The sequence below is a fragment of the Ranitomeya imitator genome, chromosome 2 (assembly GCF_032444005.1).
Source record: "Ranitomeya imitator isolate aRanImi1 chromosome 2, aRanImi1.pri, whole genome shotgun sequence".
NCBI classification, from domain to species: domain Eukaryota; kingdom Metazoa; phylum Chordata; class Amphibia; order Anura; family Dendrobatidae; genus Ranitomeya; species Ranitomeya imitator.
Genome location: NC_091283.1, coordinates 100866508 through 100888666, shown reverse-complemented (window position 1 = coordinate 100888666; position 22159 = coordinate 100866508). Strand labels below are relative to the sequence as shown.

The following is a 22159-nucleotide window of genomic DNA, read 5'->3' as shown; positions in this document are numbered from 1 at the left end:
AAAAAATGGTCTCAGAACTTCTTTTTTCCCTCTATTGTGAATCTTTAGTACTTTGGGCCTCCAGTACTGTTGTGAAAGGTAATTCAGTACCACAATGGACATAGAGGTCAGCGCACATACAGTGACCTGGCAATAACCCAAAAAACAAGAACGAGCTCTGAGACGTGGGAACTCTGTTGACCGCAATCCCTAATCCTCTCCAACCACACTAAAGGCAGCCGTGGATTGCGCCTAACGCTCCCTATGCAACTCGGCACGGCCTGAGAAACTAGCTAGCCTGAAGATAGAAAATAAGCCTACCTTGCCTCAGAGAAATCCCCCAAAGGAAAAGGCAGCCCCCACATATAATGACTGTGAGTTAAGATGAAAAGACAAACGTAGAGATGAAATAGATTTAGCAAAGTGAGGCCCAACTTTCTGAACAGAGCGAGGATAGGAAAGGTAACTTTGCGGTCAACACAAAACTCTACAAAAACCACGCAAAGAGGGCAAAAAGACCCTCCGTACCAAACTAACGGCACGGAGGTACACCCTCTGCGTCCCAGAGCTTCCAGCAAGCAGAAAAAAACAAATTGACAAGCTGGACAGAAAAAAACAGCAAACAAATAGCAAAGAGGAACTTAGCTATGCAGAGCAGCAGGCCACAGGAACGATCCAGGAGGAAACAGGTCCAATACTAGAACATTGACTGGAGGCCAGGATCAAAGCACTAGGTGGAGTTAAATAGAGCAGCACCTAACGACTTCACCACATCACCTGAGGAAGGAAACTCAGAAGCCGCAGTACCACTTTCCTCCACCAACGGAAGATCACAAAGAGAACCAGCCGAAGTACCACTTGTGACCACAGGAGGGAGCTCTGCCACAGAATTCACAACAGCCCCCCTCTTTAACACATACCACGATTCATGATGCACAGATACAGCAGAAAAATATAGCACAGCCAAGTAGCATATAACACAGCCCACATAGTTTATAACACAGCCCACGTAGTATATAACACAGCCCACATAGTATATAACACAGCCCACGTAGTATATAACACAGCCCACGAAGTATATAGCACAGCCCACGCAGTATTTTGCTCAGCCACGTAGTATATAGCACAGCACCCGTAGTATATAGCACAGACACATATATTGCCCAGCCACGTAGTATATAGCACAGCACCCATAGTATATAGCACAGACACGTAATATATTGCCCAGCCACGTAATATATTGCACAGCCACATAGTATATAGCACAGAGACGTAGTATATAACACAGCCCATGCAGTATATAGCACAGCCCACGTAGTTTAGAGCACAGCGATGTAGTATATTGCCCAGCCATGTAATATATACCACAGCCACGTACTGTAGTATACAGCACAGCCCACACAGTATATAGCACAGTCACATAATATATTGCACAACCACGTAGTATATAGCACAGCCACGTAGTATATAGCACAGAGACGTAGTATATAACACAGCCCATGCAGTATATAGCACAGCCCACATAGTATAGAGCACAGCGATGTAATATAGTAATATATTGACCAGCCACGTAATATATACCACAGCCATGTAATATATTGCACATCCACATAGTATATAGCACAGCCATGTAGTATATAACACAGCCCATGCAGTATATAACATAGGCCATGTAGTATAGAGCACAGCGATGTAGTATATTGCCCAGCCACGTAATATATACCACAGCCACGTAGTATATAGCATAGAGACGTAGTATATAACATAGCCCATGTAGTACATAGCAGTGTGGGCACCATATCCCTGTTAAAAAAAAAAAGAATTAAAATAAAAATAGTTATATACTCACCTTCCGTCGGCCCGCGGATCCAGCCCAGGCGTTTACCGATGCTCCTTGCGACGCTCCGGTCCCAAGAATGCATTGCGGTCTCACGAGACCGCTACATCATCATCTCGTGAGACCGTAATGCATGGACTGGAGCGTTGCGAGGAGCGGGAAAGGCGACGGAAGGTGAGAATATAATGATTTTTTATTTTGTTTATTATTTTTAACATTAGATCTTTTTACTATTGATGCTGCATATGCAGCATCAATAGTAAAAAGTTGGTCACACAGGGTTAATAGCAGCGTTAACGGACTGCGTTACACCGCGGCATAACGTGGTGTAACACAGCCATTAACCCTGTGTGAGCGCTGACTGGAGGGGGCACTGACAGAGCGTAGAAAGGGGCGAATTCACGACCGGACTGTGCCCGTCGCTGCCGGCCACGACCAATCAGTGATGCGGGATTTCCGTGACAGACAGACAAACAGATGGAAGTGACCCATAGATGATTATATATATAGATGGTACAGAGATAGATGGATTTATAGATGATTGATTGATAGATATTAGATACATACTGTAGATAAATGAATATGAGATCAATAGATAGACAGATAGAAATGTTGCCCAGTAAACAGCTGACTATAAAGTCAGTTTTATTGTATGCTTATTGTGTCATCATCATTATGATTCTTATTTTTGTAAAATGCTTACTACAATGTATGATTATGATTTCAGATCCAGGGAAATATTCACCCTCATGCCATTATCATTCTTCCCAACACAAACGGCATGGAGCTCCTGCTGAGCTATGAAGATGAAGGGGTTTATATCGATACATATGGACACTTCACAAAGGAAACCGTTTTACAATGGGGTGAAATGCCAGCCTCTGTTGGTGAGTAGAAGATGCTTATCTATATTACAAAAGTATTCACTTAGAAATATAAGAAAAGTAAAATGAGTAAAAAGACTATTCTCTATTTTTTTTCCTCTGTATATAATTATATTTAGCCACAATAATTCATCAGCATTTTATCGACTCTTTATTATCTATTTATTTTCTACCGTTAACATTCTGTGCCGATTTATTTCTAAATATTTCTTCACCGTGGTCAAAGCTTCACTTCCAACACATTCAACTGCGTCCAATTCCAAAAAAATGCATATTAATGGGAAAAATGGAGCTGATATCTGTCAAAAGAACTGCAATTATCTTACATGTACAGCCAGGAAGGAGGCAGAAGACGTTACACAATCATTGTCATTAGCAGTAATTGCACAGCAAACACTTTTTTTTAGGCAATTTACATTCCAAATTTTAATTTGCTCTCCTTTAGTTTTTTTCAGTGAGTCTTCAGCCCACACAAGCACCAAGCCAGACTAGAAGCTAGCTCTGCCGTCCTCTGATGTGTAACAGTAGGGGACTTTCCACTTTAATTAGTTTTCACAGACCGTACTGCGACCTGCAGAACTTTGTTTAAGAGAGGGCAGATAATGAATTGTGATACACGACACATGGAAATAGAAACGCTCTGACCGCCATTAGGATTTCATTTGCGCACAAGTCAGCCCTTTTAATTAAACAATGATCATTACTTTAACAACTGTGTTCCTTAATTGATTGTATCAAAGGGATATGTAATTCTTGCTCCAAAGTGAATCTATTAATGATACATGTAGCTACTGCTACAGCAAAGACAAATCACAGCCTACTGGAGTCTGAAAGTTTTCAGTAATGTAATGATGTCTAACTTTGGAAAGAAATATGCAAATCGCTCCATCAATAACTGTAGCAGAGAATATGTGAGCTATAAAGGGAATGTGTCATCAGAAAATTATTGCTTAAAGGGAATCTGTCAGCAAGTTTTTTCTATGTAATCTGAGAACAGTATGAGGCAGGGGTTAAAACACTGAATTCAACGATGTCTCACATGTCAAGCTGTATGCTGCTGTTTACTTACACTGAAGGTTTACCTAGTGATTATCATTGCTAGGGCTACAGAGGCTGAGCTCTAGTCTGACTCCACCCCTTCTGTGATAAGCAGCTCACTGTCTATAGTTATGTACACTGAGAGCCTGGTGTGGGCGGGGTTAGCTTTCTCAGCTCTGCTGCACTGCTAAATCTAAAAACTCTGATTGTGTCAGAATAGCTGCACCCAGTAATCTAAGTGATATATGGTTGGATTCATCTTCTCTTTGTCTACATTATGCTGCTCTCAGATGAGGAAGAAAAACTTGCTGACAGATTCCCTTTAAGTCGCTCAAGATGGGCTCATGTATTCCCATATGGGACCAGGAACATTTTCAGTTTGTTTTGTACATGTGGTTTAAAGAGCTGTGAAAAAAAAAATCTCATTTGGATATTTAAGTACTTTTTTTTTTTTCTTTTATTTTCCTGGTACATGGGGATTCGTTTTTATGTCACAGTCATATGCTTTTTTTTTTAAAAAAAAAATGATATTGGGCGATACAAGTGAGAAAATAAGGAAAATAAACATGCTCCCCATTCTGCCACAATTATTTTTATATATTAATCATATTTTTTTTAATGCGGTTGGTGCTTTTGCCCTTATAACTGGGGCTGGTATAGTACACTCTTTTGCAAGTAAAATGCAGCCTTTTGATTGCATAGCAGAGCTGTCCGGGATTCCTATGGTTCCTCCCTCGTTATACACAGAGATCACATTCTCCATCGTTGTCTACACATATGCTAAAGAAGCACAGGGTATGTAGTAATAGAAAGTTCCGACTGCGCCTCCTCCACCAGTAATCATGCCATTTTCACACTGGCCCCTGGGGCTATTTTAGACTCATACTTTCAGGAAGTGTTTTCAGCAGGCTGCTTATCATCAGAGGCAGGATTACATTGAATGACAATATCTCTATACATGGCTGATAATGAGGGGTCAATTAATCACAATAGACGGTGACACCTGTCCCTGATCCCCTCCATTCACAATGACCTTTGCACAGACTCATTAGATGCTGACGCACAAATAATAGACAATTACTTTTCATTATCTTAAAGTACCGTTCCTCTGGTAGTGCCACACAGCTCTTAATGACCAAATCTGCCCAATTATAATGTACATGTTTTATAAATCTCAGACATCACCTTCCCATTTGGTCTCACCTAAATGCAACCACAATTTCCTGATGAGCGGGGGTCGAGATACACCTTTTCTTATTTCTTGAAAGTGGAAAAAATGTCAGTAGCTTCTTGGGTGGCCAAGGAGTTGTCAGCTCTGCACCTGTGTTTTGTGTATCTGGGTGGAAACATAATTAATGATTTGGCACCATGATCACATTCCTCTTTATATAATAATTAGTGATGAGAGAGCGTGCTCGGGTAAGGTGTTATATGATTGAGTATTTTCAGCTCCAATCCCCACAGCCGCATGTCTCGCCACTGTTCGACAGGAGCAACACATGCCGGGATGTCTATCAAACAGTGGAAGAAAATTCAGCTTGTTGGGTGATCCAGGAGTTGTCAGTGTTCTGTATTTCTGGGTGGAGGGATCATTAACAATTTGGCACAATCATCACATTCTTTTTTACATAACAATCTATGAAGAATGCTACTGTTGCATTACGTGACATTAACAGATGGTTTCAGATTTTTTTTCTATTTCCTTGAACAAATGACAGTTTATGTTTTTCTTTTATTTTCTGTTTAGCTGTAATACGATTTGAAAGAAAAATAATTCCAAAATAAAACTGTGGTACTTGTTGTACTACATTTCATTGTAAAAGAATAGGCCATGTTCCTTCACCCCACTAATGTGGTAACAACATTCTTCATGTTAAAACCTTATTGGCATGGGTAGGCTTAATAATAATCTTTATTTTTACATAGCGCTAACATATTCCGCAGCGCTTTACAGACATCATAACTGTCCCCAATGGGGCTCACAATCTAAATTCCCTATCAGTATGTCTTTGGAATGTGGGAGGAAACTGGGAACCAGGAGGAAACCCACCCAAACATGGGGAGAACATACAAACTCCTTGAAGATGTTGTTCTTGGTGGGATTTGAACCCAGGACTCCAGCGCTGCAAGGCTGCAGTGCTAACCACTGAGCCACCATGCTGCCCGTAAGCTGGTCATCCTAGAGTGTCACCTTGATAACCTGTTATTGCTGCTACTACTTTGGGGTCTTTCAAGATGAAATTATATTGGGCTTTAAGGATGCAGCATTTATTTTTACATTTCAGAATCAGATCATCTTAATTTTTCTGTCAGTAGTCCAAAAGCACCTTAAAAGACGTAGAAGGACGTAGATCTGGGTATTTATTATGATGGAATATAGGCTGAACTGGATGGACAAATGTCTTTTTTCGGCCTTACTAACTATGTTACTATGTTACTATGTTACTATGTTAAATAACCCGTCTGCACATTGCCTTAAAGTCCTGTCTGTTGGTTTCACAAGTCAAATTTTTTTTCTCAATCATGAAAAATAATCCATTTTTTTCCAGTGTCCTGGGCCCATTTTTTTTCTATGTTAGTTTTTACAAACCTTTTTTTTTACCTTGTAAGAAAAAATAAAATAAATTTTTTAGTTTCTCCTGCCCATTAAAAAGTAAAACTAGGATATTGACTTTCATTGCCATGTTTGATCAGCAGCATGGATCAAAGTAGGACAGATCTTGTATTTTGGGGTTTCGTTTTTTTAAGCGCGGCAGGGGAGGGTTTGCAGACAATCACTCCATAAAAGAAAATGGACTTGTGAAAAGGCACATTGATTGTCATGGAAAAAAAAAGAGTCCCTTATACTTTTAGCATTAAATTATTGTACAGGTACACAAATGCGCCATGTTGCCAATGTACAAACATATATACACACGACGGCGCACTGCGAGTAATGAATACATGAACTCTAATAATGTTGTAAGCCTTAAAAATGTAAGGTACTTGGAGGGTTTTTTTATGAAAAAAAGTGAAAAAGCCATCTAACCACTTCAAGGCGTAATGAAATATGGATGGTCCCTATCACTAATGTCCTACCTCTCCATGTGTCAAAGAGGGCCTCATGTCAAGGAGGAGTGAAACGGAGACCAGGCATCACTCACACTTAAAACCTTGTCCTGGAATACCCCTAACTCACAATGTAGACTGCAAAATAGTAAAAATAGATTCCACACACCTTTAGGATTAAATTAAGATGTGTAGGTAAAAAGGTCCAAGATTTATTCACGAAAAGATCACCATTACTTGTGGAGAAACGTAGTCATCTCTTAGAGAGTACATGGCATGTGAGATCTCAAGTATTGCTAGAAGCAGATTTTAGTAAAAATGTCCTGCACCTCAAGGATCCTATGAGCACCACGGTCACATAGATGTTGTGGATCAGTGATCACCGTGTCAATAATAAGCTTTCCTATAAGATAATTTAATTAAAACCAATAGTGGTGAACTAACGCTCAACTGATATGTGGCTCATCAAAGGGATTGTCACATGAAGATAACTCCGTCCATACATCCTATTTGGTATATTTTACTTATATAGCATCTGTGGTGCTTTACAGACATTATCGCTGATCCCATTGTGGCTCATAATCTAAAGTCCCTATTTTTGGAGTGTGGAAGGACACTGGAGAACTTGGAGGAAACCCACGTAAATACGGGGAGAACATACAAATTTCTTACAGATGTTGTCCTTGGTGGGATTTGAAGACAGGACCCCAGTGCTGCAAAGCTCCAGTGCTAACCACTGAGCCATTGTGCTGTCCATTTGAATACCTAAGATGTAGGAACCTCCCATTAGGAGCCAGATTAGATAGGGATTCTGGTTGGCTAGAGGTGTCCTTCTATTACAAGGATAGCCATTCATCTAATAGCTTCCTGACACATGAGAAAGACCTGGAGCAATCAGTTGATTACCCTTATACTGACATTTTTAAAACGGTCTATGATCAGACTTTCACCTTTATAAGCGTATAAGACAAGTGCTGTCCGTGCATGGAAATCATAGCATCTTCTGCAGGCTTTCTATGAGCAGGATTACGACCAGAAGGACGTTGGTCTGTGTCTCTGTTTCCCCGATGTAAACAAGCGAGATCCGTAATGAAAGCTTCTTTGAAGGTGGCAAGAGGCTGTTTATTCAGTCAATAATTGACTTTTCCCTTAGAGATGATGCCTAATGTTAATCAATAGCTTAATCGCTTTCAGCCTTCTGGCTGTCGATTTCCACCATTTTTCCGGTATCCGTCAGGAGGGCTGGCATGTTTTTACTATCTTGTCAGCTGTAGAAGTATATACCCCGGCCATGTTTTATCAGCGCGTGCTGTCAGCTGTAATCTCACGTGGACAATGAGACTGCTATTTTATTTAATCAATTTGTAGGAATACATTAGTGGATTAGTCGGACAGGTTTGGGGGGTTTGATTTTCTCTTATATGGCAGGAGTCAAATGCAAATGTACAAATCCAAATGTGCCTTAGTCAATGATCGCTAGAGAAATATTGTGTTGCTGTCATAAAAATATGTTTCTAAATAAATGAAAGCCTATAAAGCCTGGTTTCAAGTGAAGCTTTCAGAAAATTGTACATACAAGCTGCATGTATCATTAAATCAGACCATATGAGGCCGGTGTACTTACTGTGAAAATCCATGTCAGAATGGCTGCATAATCCTTTTACGATAGTTTAAAATCAATCTCCTCCCACTTAGCCTGATTGACAGTTCCTCAGTGTCCTTCCTTCCTGCTGATAAAATCTCACACTGCTCATTACAAGCTGCAGCAAACAGTCAGGCCGAGCGAGAGGAGATCAGATACACTTGTATTCATGAGCTCTCTCTATAGCTGGACTCCCATCATGTTCACCTTTATATAGCCGTTCTGACATAGAATTTCAAAGTAGGTGCACCAGTCTCATCAAGTCTAAGATAGCTATTTATTAATATATGCAGCTTGTATTGTGAAATCTGGTGATAGTTATACAGTTTCCACTGCTTTTTATTGCTCCTGAAACTACTTTGCAAATAGTCTTATTCCGTTTTTGTGCACACAGTGCCTATGTGTTTCCATAGCTAAACTTCAAACAGACCCTAGTATTGATCTGATTTCACAATCTACTTTTTTTTGCCTTCACCTTATACCCAACTAATTTTAACCCAAATACTGAACGAACACTTGGAGAAGGCACTGGAGGGGATATTTGGGCATATACTAAAGTTGGAATCCGTGGCTTATTGCATCATTTCTCATGTTATTCCCTACGGAAAAATGTATTTTGAACAATGTTTTTGGCCCAATGTCTTTGATCATCTAACCACCCCCTGGTGTGCTGGCCCCAGCTGCCAGATTATCCCCAACCAGTTCCCACAATCCGTCTCTCCTGAGCCTGGATTATGGTCTATAAATTTAGAAACATCCTTAGGGGTGCACGCGAGTATCCCCAAAGCAAACCATTCCGAATATAAGCATCGAGATAAAGCAGTTATTCCATGGCAGTTAGTCAGGGCAGGAGTCAGGTAACCCACACTCTGCTCTCCCATCTATCGATGTGCTTTATTCCTATCCTCCTATGTTCCCTTGCCATCCACATTCACCGCACCATCATGACTCTTATACATCAGCTCCTCTCTCCTTCCCTCTCCCATGTACAGCTCCCATGCACTTCTCACCTACCTAAAAACCTCAGCCCATCTTGCCCAAACACACTGCACAAAAAAAACTTTGTACAATTCCAAAAACTACTTGCTCTTTATCTTCCTACTCCTACTGATTTCAGGGGACATCTCCCACAACCTCAACCCCTACCTCACATCAAAACCTTACTAATCTTACTAACATTAGTTGCACTCCTTCGTCTCCTTCTTTCAATTGTGCCCTTTGGAATCCACGGTTTGTATGTAACAAGCTTCTTTTCCTACACAATTACTTTCTGAAAAACTCTCTTAATCTGTTGGCCCTCACGGAAATCTGCTTTCAGGATTCTGACACTGTCTCTCCTGCTGCCATTTCCCATGGTGGCTTACAATTCTCACATTTCACAAGACCCACAAACAGACATGGTGGTGGAGTCAGCATACTCCTGTCCCCACAATGCACTTTCCAGGTCATCCTCTCAGTTCCATCACTCTCATTCCCTTCTTTTGAGGTCCACACCATCAGGCTCTTTTGTCCCCTCTCTCAGAGTAGCGGTCATATACCGGCCCCCAGGCTCACGCACCTACTTCCTGGACCATTTCTCTGCCTGGCTGCCACACTTCATGTCCTCAGAACTACCAACCCTTATCCTGGGAGACTTCAACATCCCCATTTCCACATCTGTATCCCAGCTTCTATGACTAAACACTTCTTTAGGCCTCTCACAGCTCTCAACCTCTGAAACACAGACGGTAACACCCTTGACCTGGTCTTTGTCCGGCTCTGTTCAATCTCCCAACTAGATAAAACACCGCTTCCCCTCTCTGACCATAACATTCTCTCCTTCACACTCACAATTTCTCGCCCACCCCAGCACACTCCTACCTACCACACATTCAGAAATCTACATGCTATTAACCCTAATACACTTTCAGACTCCCAACACTCATAATTGTCCCCAATCTTCTCTTTTTCCTGTTATGATCTGGCTGTACATCACTACAATGAAATTCTTAGAAGCACGTTTGACCAAGTAGCTCCCATCACCCTCAAAACCTCCAAACACAGAGTGAAACAGCCCTGTCTCACATCGCAAACCCGATTTCTCCAGCGATGCTCTAGGTGTGCTGAAGGCTTATGGAGGAAAACTCGCACACCAGAAGACTTCATACACTTCAAACTTATGTTATGAACCTATAATTCTGCCATTCACCTCGCCAAACAGACCTACTTCACCACTCTGATCTCCTCACTATCCAACAACTCCAAGAACCTTTTTGACACCTTTCACTCCCTCCTCAGGCCAGAAGCACAAGCCCCTATCACAGACATTTGTGCTGATGACCTGGCCTCCCACTTTATAGAGAAAATAGATAATATCCATCAGGAAATCCACTCCCAGCCACCAAGTGCAGTGACTCCCATCCCTCCCTGCATTTACCATGGCTCACATTCGATCCCATCCCAGCCACCAAGTGCAGTGACTCCCATCCCTCCCTGCATTTACCCTGGCTCACATTCGATCCCATCACAGAAGAAGAAGTCTCCAAGATCCTCTTTTCTTCTGGTCCGACTATATACCGACCCCATTCCTTCTCATCTCCTCCAGTCTCTCTCTCATAGTAACATATTAACATAGTAACATAGTTAGTAAAGCCGAAAAAAGACATTTGTCCATCCAGTTCAGCCTATATTCTATCATAATAAATCCCCAGATCTACGTCCTTCTACAGAACCTAATAATTGTATGATACAATATTGTTCTGCTCCAGGAAGACATCCAGGCCTCTCTTGAACCCTTCGACTGAGTTCACCATCACCACCTCCTCAGGCAAGCAATTCCAGATTCTCACTGCCCTAACAGTAAAGAATCCTCTTCTATGTTGGTGGAAAAACCTTCTCTCCTCCAGACGCAAAGAATGCCCCCTTGTGCCCGTCACCTTCCTTGGCATAAACAGATCCTCAGCGAGATATTTGTATTGTCCCCTTATATACTTATACATGGTTATTAGATCGCCCCTCAGTCGTCTTTTTTCTAGACTAAATAATCCTAATTTCGCTAATCTATCTGGGTATTGTAGTTCTCCCATCCCCTTTATTAATTTTGTTGCCCTCCTTTGTACTCTCTCTAGTTCCATTATATCCTTCCTGATCACCGGTGCCCGAGACTGGACACAGTACTCCATGTGCGGTCTAACTAGGGATTTGTACAGAGGCAGTATAATGCTCTCATCATGTGTATCCAGACCTCTTTTAATGCACCCCATGATCCTGTTTGCCTTGGCAGCTGCTGCCTGGCACTGGCTGCTCCAGGTAAGTTGATCATTAACTAGGATCCCCAAGTCCTTCTCCCTGTCAGATTCACCCAGTGGTTTCCCGTTCAGTGTGTAATGGTGATATTGATTCCTTCTTCCCATGTGTATAACCTTACATTTATCATTGTTAAACCTCATCTGCCACCTTTCAGCCCAAGTTTCCAACTTATCCAGATCCATCTGTAGCAGAATACTATCTTCTCTTGTATTAACTGCTTTACATAGTTTTGTATCATCTGCAAATATCGATATTTTACTGTGTAAACCTTCTACCAGATCATTAATGAATATGTTGAAGAGAACAGGTCCCAATACCGACCCCTGCGGTACCCCACTGGTCACAGCGACCCAGTTAGAGACTATACCATTTATAACCACCCTCTGCTTTCTATCACTAAGCCAGTTACTAATTCATTTACACACATTTTCCCCCAGACCAAGCATTCTCATTTTGTGTACCAACCTCTTGTGCGGCACGGTATCAAACGCTTTGGAAAAATCGAGATATACCACGTCCAATGACTCACCGTGGTCCAGCCTATAGCTTACCTCTTCATAAAAACTGATTAGATTGGTTTGACAGGAGCGATTTCTCATAAACCCATGCTGATATGGAGTTAAACAGTTATTCTCATTGAGATAATCCAGAATAACATCCCTCAGAAACCCTTCAAATATTTTACCAACAATAGAGGTTAGACTTACTGGCCTATAATTTCCAGGTTCACTTTTAGAGCCCTTTTTGAATATTGGCACCACATTTGCTATGCGCCAGTCCTGCGGAACAGACCCCGTCGATATAGAGTCCCTGAAAATAAGAAATAATGGTTTATCTATTACATTACTTAGTTCTCTTAGTACTCGTGGGTGTATGCCATCCGGACCCGGAGATTTATCTATTTTAATCTTATTTAGCCGGTTTCGCACCTCTTCTTGGGTTAGATTAGTGACCCTTAATATAGGGTTTTCATTGTTTCTTGGGATTTCACCTAGCATTTCATTTTCCACCGTGAATACCGTGGAGAAGAAGGTGTTTAATATGTTAGCTTTTTCCTCGTCATCTACAACCATTCTTTCCTCACTATTTTTTAAGGGGCCACAACAACAACACAAGTCGTCACAACTCACCTAGCTACAATTTTTAATCTCTCCCTCTCCTCTGGCATTTTCCCCTCCTCCTTCAAACACTCTATCATTACTCCATTTCTAAACTAACCCGCCCTCGACTCATCCTACACAAATAACTACAAACCAGTCTCCAATCTCCCCTTCTTCTCTAAACTCTTAGAGCACCTGATCTACTCCCGCCTTACCCGTTACCTCTCCATTCATTCCCTCCTAGACCTTTCACAGTCCGGTTTCCGCCCCTTACATTCGCCAGAAACTGCACTCATCAAGGTGACCAATGACCTTCTGACAGCAAAATGTAACGGTGACCACTCTCTGCTCATTCTTCTCGACCTTTCTGCAGCTTTCGACACTGTTGACCACCCTCTCCTACTCTCTAGGCTCCAGTCACTAGGCATTAAGAACACTGCTCTCTCCTGATTCCCTTTCTATCTTTCTGACCGCTCCTTCAGTGTTCTGTTTGCTGGCTCCACTTCATCTCCTCTTCCTCTCACTGTCAGGGTACCTCAGGGCTCAGTCCTTGGCCCCCTTCTCTTCTCCCTTTACACGGCCCCAATTGGACAGATCATCAGCAGATTTGGCTTTCAGTGCCATCTTTATGCTGATGACACACAACTATACACGTCATCCCCTGACCTCATCCCCTGACCTTACCCCCATTGTAATACAGAACGCCACTGACTGTCTGTCTGCAGTCTCCAACATCATGTCCGCTCTCTATCTGAAACTCAACCTCTCCAAAACATAACTTCTTCTGCTCACACCATCTACTAACCTCCCTAAATCTGACATTTCCCTCTCCGTGGGTCGCACCATAATAACACCCCAGCAGCAGGCGCCCTGTCTGGGTGTTATGTTTGACTCTGATCTCTCCTTCACATCCCATATACAATCTCTTGCCCAATCGTGCCACTTACACCTGAAGAACATCTCTAGAATCCGCCCTTTTCTCACCATGGAGACAGCTAAAACCCTCACTGTCGCCCTGATCCACTCCCGCCTGGATTACTGTAACGCTCTATTAATTGGCCTCCGCCTTTCTCGACTTTCCCCTCCCCAGTCTATCCTTAATGCAGCAGCCAGGGTTGTCCATCTAGCTAATCGGTATTCAGACGTGTCCCCTCTTCGCCAGTCTTTACACTGACTGCCCACTCATTATAGAATCCAATTCAAAGTACTTGTTCTCACCCACAAAGCTCTCCAGTGTGGCACCCCCTTACATCTCCTCCCTCATTTCGGTCTATCGGCCTAACTGACCACTGCGCTCTGCAAATGACTTTTGACTAACCTCTGCACTAATCCGTGCCTCCCACTCCCGACTCCAAGACTTCTCTGTGCTGCAACAATCCTCTGGAATGCTCTACCCCAAGATATTAGGACCATCCACAATTGGCATAGTTTTAGGTGCTCCCTCAAAACAGTTGTTCAGAGCGGCCTATCATGTTCACTAATCAAAGTCATTTTATGTTTGTGTGTGTGTAGCCCATTCACTATCTCCATCTATCCCCCACCTTCTGAAGATGGCTGGACCCTCATTGTAAATACATCATTGTAAATACACACCTGTGCTTTGTATCCCCCTCACCTCATTGTAGATTGTAAGCTCTCACAAGCAGGGTCATCTTATTTTGCTTTAATTGTTAACGTTGTTACTTATGACTGTTGTGTTTGAAACTGTTAAACTGCAAAGCGCTGCGGAATATGTTGGCGCTATATAAATAAAGATTATTATTATTATTATTATTAGTTTTTGGCCACTTACATACAGATTGGAAAGCCTAAACGTCATGCATTTATGGCAAATCTACAATACATCATAAATGGTGTCCAGAGGCTGAATGTGAAGGTATGACCACACAACCCTCAAAAGGGATTATCCTGAACTTTAACACTGATGGCTTATCCTAAGGATAGGTCATCAATGTCTGATCGATGGGGGTGCGAAAACCAGAACTCATGCAGTTTAGCTGTTCCCGCTGTGGGCCAGAACTACTCAGCTAAGGAGCTGCACGGCACAGCTCCTTTGACTGTGTAATGGCCATGGCCAGGTACTGCACATCCACCCCTATTCAAATTAATGGGGGGCTGGATGTGCAGTACCTGGCTGCAGCCACTATTCCATCAATGTAGCTCTGTAACTGAGCAGTTCAGGCTGGCGTCTACACTGGGAACATCTGATCAGCGGGTGTGCTGAGTGTCGCACCCCCACCGATCAGACATTGATAATCTATCCTAAGGATAAGCCATCAATGTTAAAGTCTAGGACAACCACTTCTACTAGATGTGCATGTTATAGTTTGCTAGACCAGACAGAATGGAAGTCAGGGGAGCCTCACTTCCAACAAGTAGGTAACCCAGGTGTTTGATACCGACTTATCAAATATTTATTGTATATTCATAAATTTGCTTTAAAAATAGCGTTAAACTAAGAAAAAAAAAATATTTTTGGGCCATGAGGACATCTTCTATACCCATAATATAATTAAAATATTATGTTATGATGTTAATGTTGTATGCTTTTATACTTTGTATTATTCTATATATTTGCACCTAACAAACTAGAGGTGCGAGTAGTGTAGTTTATCACCTTAGAATGTAATTTCTATATATATATTTCCCATCTGGTAGTATTGCTTAGTATAGCTACCTGAAGACCTTTCCAGGTAGGTTTCCTAGAATGATTTCAGAGTCAGGATGAGGTCAAGTTTACAAGGGAATAAATGAGCCCTGAACATTCATGTATAAACACAAATCCTATAAATAATCTTCATATATCAGCCCCATAAAGGACATTCCGTAATCCGGCCTGAACATGGCATCAGGTGCAGATCTGCGGATGTCATACTGAGTTCCTATGCCTCATTACACTCAGCTGCCTTGTACTTTTGGCCTCAACTTTCAATGTATTATAAAGCGTGTACAGTTTTTTTACATTTCACCCTAGCTCCCCACACAGCAAAGTTCACGCCTGTCAGAGTGGAGTGAAAGCCATTACAAAATGATTTAAAGGGTTTGTCACCGGCAAAATAATAACATACTTTAAGGATGCTGCAGGCAGTTAACAATGCAGCAGGATGGGAGTAATTACTTGTTTTGCCTTTTCATGAAAACTATAAAGCTTCACCACACCAAACTGTTGCACCACTTTTGACTAGAGAATAGTGATGAGCGAGTGTGCTGGCATGAGGTGTTATCCAACCATGCTCGAGTGCTAACCGAGTGTCTTCGGCATGCTCGAAAACTATGCTCGAGTCCCCGCGGCTGTATGTCTCGTGGCTTTTCAACAGCCCCAGGTATTGTCTAACAAACAGGCCATCCCAGCATGTGTTGCGGCTGTTAGACAGCAGCGAGACATGCAGCCACGGGGACTTGAATATATTTTTCGAGCACGCTGAAGGCACTCGGTTAGCATACAAGAACGGGCACTCATCACTACTAGAAAACTTATTGCTGACATTGTTAATTGTTATGGCTGGCAATCAGGCAACACAGCGTGCAGTAATCAGCGCACATACAGAGATCTGGCAATAACCCAAAACAATAGGACGAGCTCTGAGACGTGGAATCTCTGTAGACTGCAGTACCTGATCTATCCTCACACAACTGGAAGCAGCAGTGGATTGCGCCTATCAACTACCTATGCAACTCGGCACTGCCTGAGGAGCTGACTAGCCTGAAGATAGAAATACAAGCCTGACTTACCTCAGAGAAATACCCCAAAGGAATAGGCAGCCCCCACATATAATGACTGTTAGCAAGATGAAAAGACAAACGTAGGAATGAAATAGATTCAGCAAAGTGAGGCCCGATATTCTAGACAGAGCGAGGATAGCAAAGAGAACTATGCAGTCTACAAAAAACCCTAAAACGAAAACCACGCAAAGGGGCAAAAAGACCCACCGTGCCGAACTAACAGCACGGCGGTGCACCCCTTTGCTTCTCAGAGCTTCCAGCAAAAGAAAATAACAAGCTGGACAGAAAAAACAGAAAACAAACTAGAAGCACTTATCTAGCAGAGCAGCAGGCCCAAGGAAAGATGCAGTAGCTCAGATCCAACACTGGAACATTGACAAGGAGCAAGGAAGACAGACTCAGGTGGAGCTAAATAGCAAGGCAGCCAACGAGCTCACCAAAACACCTGAGGGAGGAAGCCCAGAGACTGCAATACCACTTGTGACCACAGAAGTGAACTCAGCCACAGAATTCACAACAGTACCCCCCCCCTTGAGGAGGGGTCACCGAACCCTCACCAGAACCCCCAGGCCGACCAGGATGAGCCACATGAAAGGCACGAACAAGATCTGGGGCATGGACATCAGAGGCAAAAACCCAGGAATTATCTTCCTGAGCATAACCCTTCCATTTGACCAGATACTGGAGTTTCCGTCTAGAGACACGAGAATCCAAAATCTTCTCCACAATATACTCCAATTCCCCCTCCACCAAAACAGGGGCAGGAGGCTCCACAGATGGAACCATAGGTGCCACGTATCTCCTCAACAACGACCTATGGAATACATTATGTATGGAAAAGGAGTCTGGGAGGGTCAGACGAAAAGACACCGGATTGAGAATCTCAGAAATCCTATACGGACCAATAAAACGAGGTTTAAATTTAGGAGAGGAAACCTTCATAGGTATACGACGAGAAGATAACCAAACCAGATCCCCAACACGAAGTCGGGGTCCCACACGGCGTCTGCGATTAGCGAAAAGCTGAGCCTTCTCCTGGGACAAGGTCAAATTGTCCACTACCTGAGTCCAGATCTGCTGCAACCTGTCCACCACATAATCCACACCAGGACAGTCCGAAGACTCAACCTGTCCTGAAGAGAAACGAGGATGGAACCCAGAATTGCAGAAAAATGGAGAGACCAAGGTAGCCGAGCTGGCCCGATTATTAAGGGCGAACTCAGCCAACGGCAAAAATGACACCCAATCATCCTGGTCAGCGGAAACAAAACATCTCAGATATGTTTCCAAGGTCTGATTGGTTCGTTCGGTCTGGCCATTAGTCTGAGGATGGAAGGCCGAGGAAAAAGATAGGTCAATGCCCATCCTACCACAAAAGGCTCGCCAGAACCTCGAGACAAACTGGGAACCTCTGTCAGAAACAATATTCTCAGGAATGCCATGTAAACGAACCACATGCTGGAAGAACAAAGGCACCAAATCAGAGGAGGAAGGCAATTTAACCAAGGGCACCAGATGGACCATTTTAGAAAAGCGATCACAGACCACCCAAATGACAGACATCTTTTGAGAAACGGGAAGGTCAGAAATGAAATCCATCGAAATATGTGTCCAAGGCCTCTTCGGGACCGGCAAGGGCAAAAGCAACCCACTGGCACGTGAACAGCAGGGCTTAGCCCTAGCACAAATTCCACAGGACTGCACAAAAGCACGCACATCCCGTGACAGAGATGGCCACCAGAAGGATCTAGCAACCAACTCCCTGGTACCAAAGATTCCTGGATGACCGGCCAGCACCGAACAATGAAGTTCAGAGATAACTTTACTAGTCCACCTATCAGGGACGAACAGTTTCTCGGCCTGACAACGATCAGGTTTATTAGCCTGAAATTTCTGCAACACTCTCCGCAAATCAGGGGAGATGGCAGACACAATGACTCCTTCCTTGAGGATACTCGCCGGCTCAGATAACCCCGGAGAGTCGGGCACAAAACTCCTAGACAGAGCATCCGCCTTCACATTTTTAGAGCCCGGAAGGTATGAAATCACAAAATCAAAACGAGCAAAAAATAACGACCAACGGGCCTGTCTAGGATTCAAGCGCTTGGCAGACTCAAGATAAGTAAGGTTCTTATGATCAGTCAAAACCACCACGCGATGCTTAGCACCCTCAAGCCAATGACGCCACTCCTCGAATGCCCACTTCATGGCCAGCAACTCTCGGTTGCCCACATCATAATTACGCTCAGCAGCAGAAAATTTCCTGGAAAAGAAAGCACATGGTTTGAACACTGAGCAACCAGAACCTCTCTGTGACAAAACCGCCCCTGCACCAATCTCAGAAGCATCAACCTCGACCTGGAACGGAAGAGAAACATCAGGTTGACACAACACAGGGGCACAGCAAAAACGACGCTTCAACTCCTGAAAAGCTTCCACGGCAGCAGAAGACCAATTAACCAAATCAGCACCCTTCTTGGTCAAATCGGTCAATGGTCTGGCAATGCTAGAAAAATTACAGATGAAGCGACGATAAAAATTAGCAAAGCCCAGGAATTTCTGCAAACTTTTTAGAGATGTCGGCTGAGTCCAATCCTGGATGGCCTGAACCTTAACCGGATCCATCTCGATAGTAGAAGGGGAAAAGATGAACCCCAAAAATGAAACTTTCTGCACACCGAAGAGACACTTTGATCCCTTCACGAACAAGGAATTAGCACGCAGTACCTGGAAAACCATTCTGACTTGCTTCACATGAGACTCCCAATCATCTGAGAAGATCAAAATGTCATCCAAGTAAACAATCAAGAATTTATCCAGATACTCACGGAAAATGTCATGCATAAAAGACTGAAAAACAGATGGAGCATTGGCAAGTCCGAACGGCATCACCAGATACTCAAAATGACCCTCGGGCGTATTAAATGCCGTTTTCCATTCATCTCCCTGCCTGATTCTCACCAGATTATACGCACCACGAAGATCAATCTTAGTAAACCAACTAGCCCCCTTAATCCGAGCAAACAAGTCAGAAATCAATGGCAAGGGATACTGAAACTTAACAGTGATCTTATTAAGAAGGCGGTAATCAATACACGGTCTTAGCGAACCATCCTTCTTGGCTACAAAAAAGAACCCTGCTCCCAATGGTGACGACGATGGGCGAATATGTCCCTTCTCCAGGGACTCCTTCACATAACTGCGCATAGCGGTGTGTTCAGGTACGGACAAATTAAATAAACGACCCTTAGGGAATTTACTACCAGGAATCAAATCGATAGCACAATCACAATTCCTATGCGGAGGAAGGGCATCAGACTTGGACTCTTCAAATACATCCTGAAAGTCCGACAAGAACTCTGGGATGTCAGAAGGAATGGATGACGAAATAGACAAAAATGGAACATCACCATGTACTCCCTGACAACCCCAGCTGGTTACCGACATAGAGTTCCAATCCAATACTGGATTATGGGTTTGTAGCCATGGCAACCCCAACACGACCACATCATGCAAATTATGCAGTACCAAAAAGCGAATAACTTCCTGATGTGCAGGAGCCATGCACATGGTCAGCTGGGCCCAGTACTGAGGCTTATTCTTGGCCAAAGGTGTAGCATCAATTCCTCTCAACGGAATAGGACACCGCAAAGGCTCCAAGAAAAATCCACAACGTTTAGCATAATCCAAATCCATCAGATTCAGGGCAGCGCCTGAATCCACAAACGCCATGACAGAATATGATGACAAAGAGCACATTAAGGTAATGGACAAAAGGAATTTGGACTGTACAGTACCAATAACGGCAGAGCTATCGAACCGCCTAGTGCGTTTAGGACAATTAGAAATAGCATGAGTAGAATCACCACAATAGAAACACAGTCTGTTCAGACGTCTGTGTTCGTGCCGTTCTACTTTAGTCATAGTCCTGTCGCACTGCATAGGCTCAGGCTTACTCTCAGACAATACCGCCAGATGGTGCACAGATTTACGCTCGCGCAAGCGACGACCGATCTGAATGGCCAAGGACATAGACTCATTCAAACCAGCAGGCATAGGAAATCCCACCATTACATCCTTAAGAGCTTCAGAGAGACCCTTTCTGAACAAAGCCGCTAGTGCAGATTCATTCCACAGAGTGAGTACTGACCATTTTCTAAATTTCTGACAATATACTTCTACATCATCCTGACCCTGGCATAAAGCCAGCAGATTTTTCTCAGCTTGATCCACTGAATTAGGCTCATCGTAAAGCAATCCCAGCGCCTGGAAAAATGCATCAACATTACTCAATGCAGAATCTCCTGGTGCAAGAGAAAACGCCCAGTCCTGTGGGTCGCCGCGCAAAAAAGAAATAATAATCAAAACCTGTTGAATAGGATTACCAGAAGAATGAGGTTTCAAGGCCAAAAATAGCTTACAATTATTTCTGAAGCTCAGGAACTTAGTTCTGTCACCAAAAAACAAATCAGGAATCGGAATTCTTGGTTCTAGCATCGATTTCTGATCAATAGTATCTTGAATCTTTTGTACATTTACAACGAGATTATCCATTGAGGAGCACAGAGCCTGAATATCCATGTCCACAGCTGTGTCCTGAAGCACTCTAATGTCTAGGGGAAAAAAAAGACTGAAGACAGAGCTAAGAAAAAAAAATGATGTCAGGATTTCTTTTTTCCCTCTATTGGAAATCATTGAAAGGCTCCTTGTACTGTTATGGCTGGCAATCAGGCAACACAGCGTGCAGTAATCAGCGCACATACAGAGATCTGGCAATAACCCAAAACAATAGGACGAGCTCTGAGACGTGGAATCTCTGTAGACTGCAGTACCTGATCTATCCTCACACAACTGGAAGCAGCAGTGGATTGCGCCTATCAACTACCTATGCAACTCGGCACTGCCTGAGGAGCTGACTAGCCTGAAGATAGAAATACAAGCCTGACTTACCTCAGAGAAATACCCCAAAGGAATAGGCAGCCCCCACATATAATGACTGTTAGCAAGATGAAAAGACAAACGTAGGAATGAAATAGATTCAGCAAAGTGAGGCCCGATATTCTAGACAGAGCGAGGATAGCAAAGAGAACTATGCAGTCTACAAAAAACCCTAAAACGAAAACCACGCAAAGGGGCAAAAAGACCCACCGTGCCGAACTAACAGCACGGCGGTGCACCCCTTTGCTTCTCAGAGCTTCCAGCAAAAGAAAATAACAAGCTGGACAGAAAAAACAGAAAACAAACTAGAAGCACTTATCTAGCAGAGCAGCAGGCCCAAGGAAAGATGCAGTAGCTCAGATCCAACACTGGAACATTGACAAGGAGCAAGGAAGACAGACTCAGGTGGAGCTAAATAGCAAGGCAGCCAACGAGCTCACCAAAACACCTGAGGGAGGAAGCCCAGAGACTGCAATACCACTTGTGACCACAGAAGTGAACTCAGCCACAGAATTCACAACAGTTAATATGTTGGAGGTGATCCAAAGCGTGATATAGTTTGTGAAGGATTAGTGTGTCACCCACCATATACTCCAACATCTACTGACTCTCCACTCACCCAAAGTCACCAAAAAAAGTCTTGTGTGTAGATCTAAACTGAAATCTATCGATTAGATGAAGA

The 22159-nt window shown here is 43.1% G+C and overlaps 1 protein-coding gene and 1 long non-coding RNA gene across 2 annotated transcripts in view; one reads left to right on the top strand and one right to left on the bottom strand.

The window, feature by feature from the left end:
* Nucleotides 1-8583, bottom strand: part of LOC138661997 (uncharacterized) — a 94900-nt gene extending 86317 nt beyond the window's left edge. Inside the window, exons 1-2 of the long non-coding RNA XR_011317993.1 lie at nucleotides 8411-8583; nucleotides 4942-5074 (exon numbers count right to left, since the gene is read on the bottom strand). This is a non-coding gene — a long non-coding RNA (uncharacterized lncRNA). The remainder of the gene's footprint in view (nucleotides 1-4941; nucleotides 5075-8410) is intronic.
* The window catches only part of NRK (Nik related kinase), a 379988-nt gene that overhangs the window by 345527 nt on the left and 12302 nt on the right, over nucleotides 1-22159 (top strand). The window contains exon 30 of the mRNA XM_069747076.1: nucleotides 2544-2703. Within this exon, the coding sequence (XP_069603177.1) occupies nucleotides 2544-2703 (160 nt within the window). The remainder of the gene's footprint in view (nucleotides 1-2543; nucleotides 2704-22159) is intronic.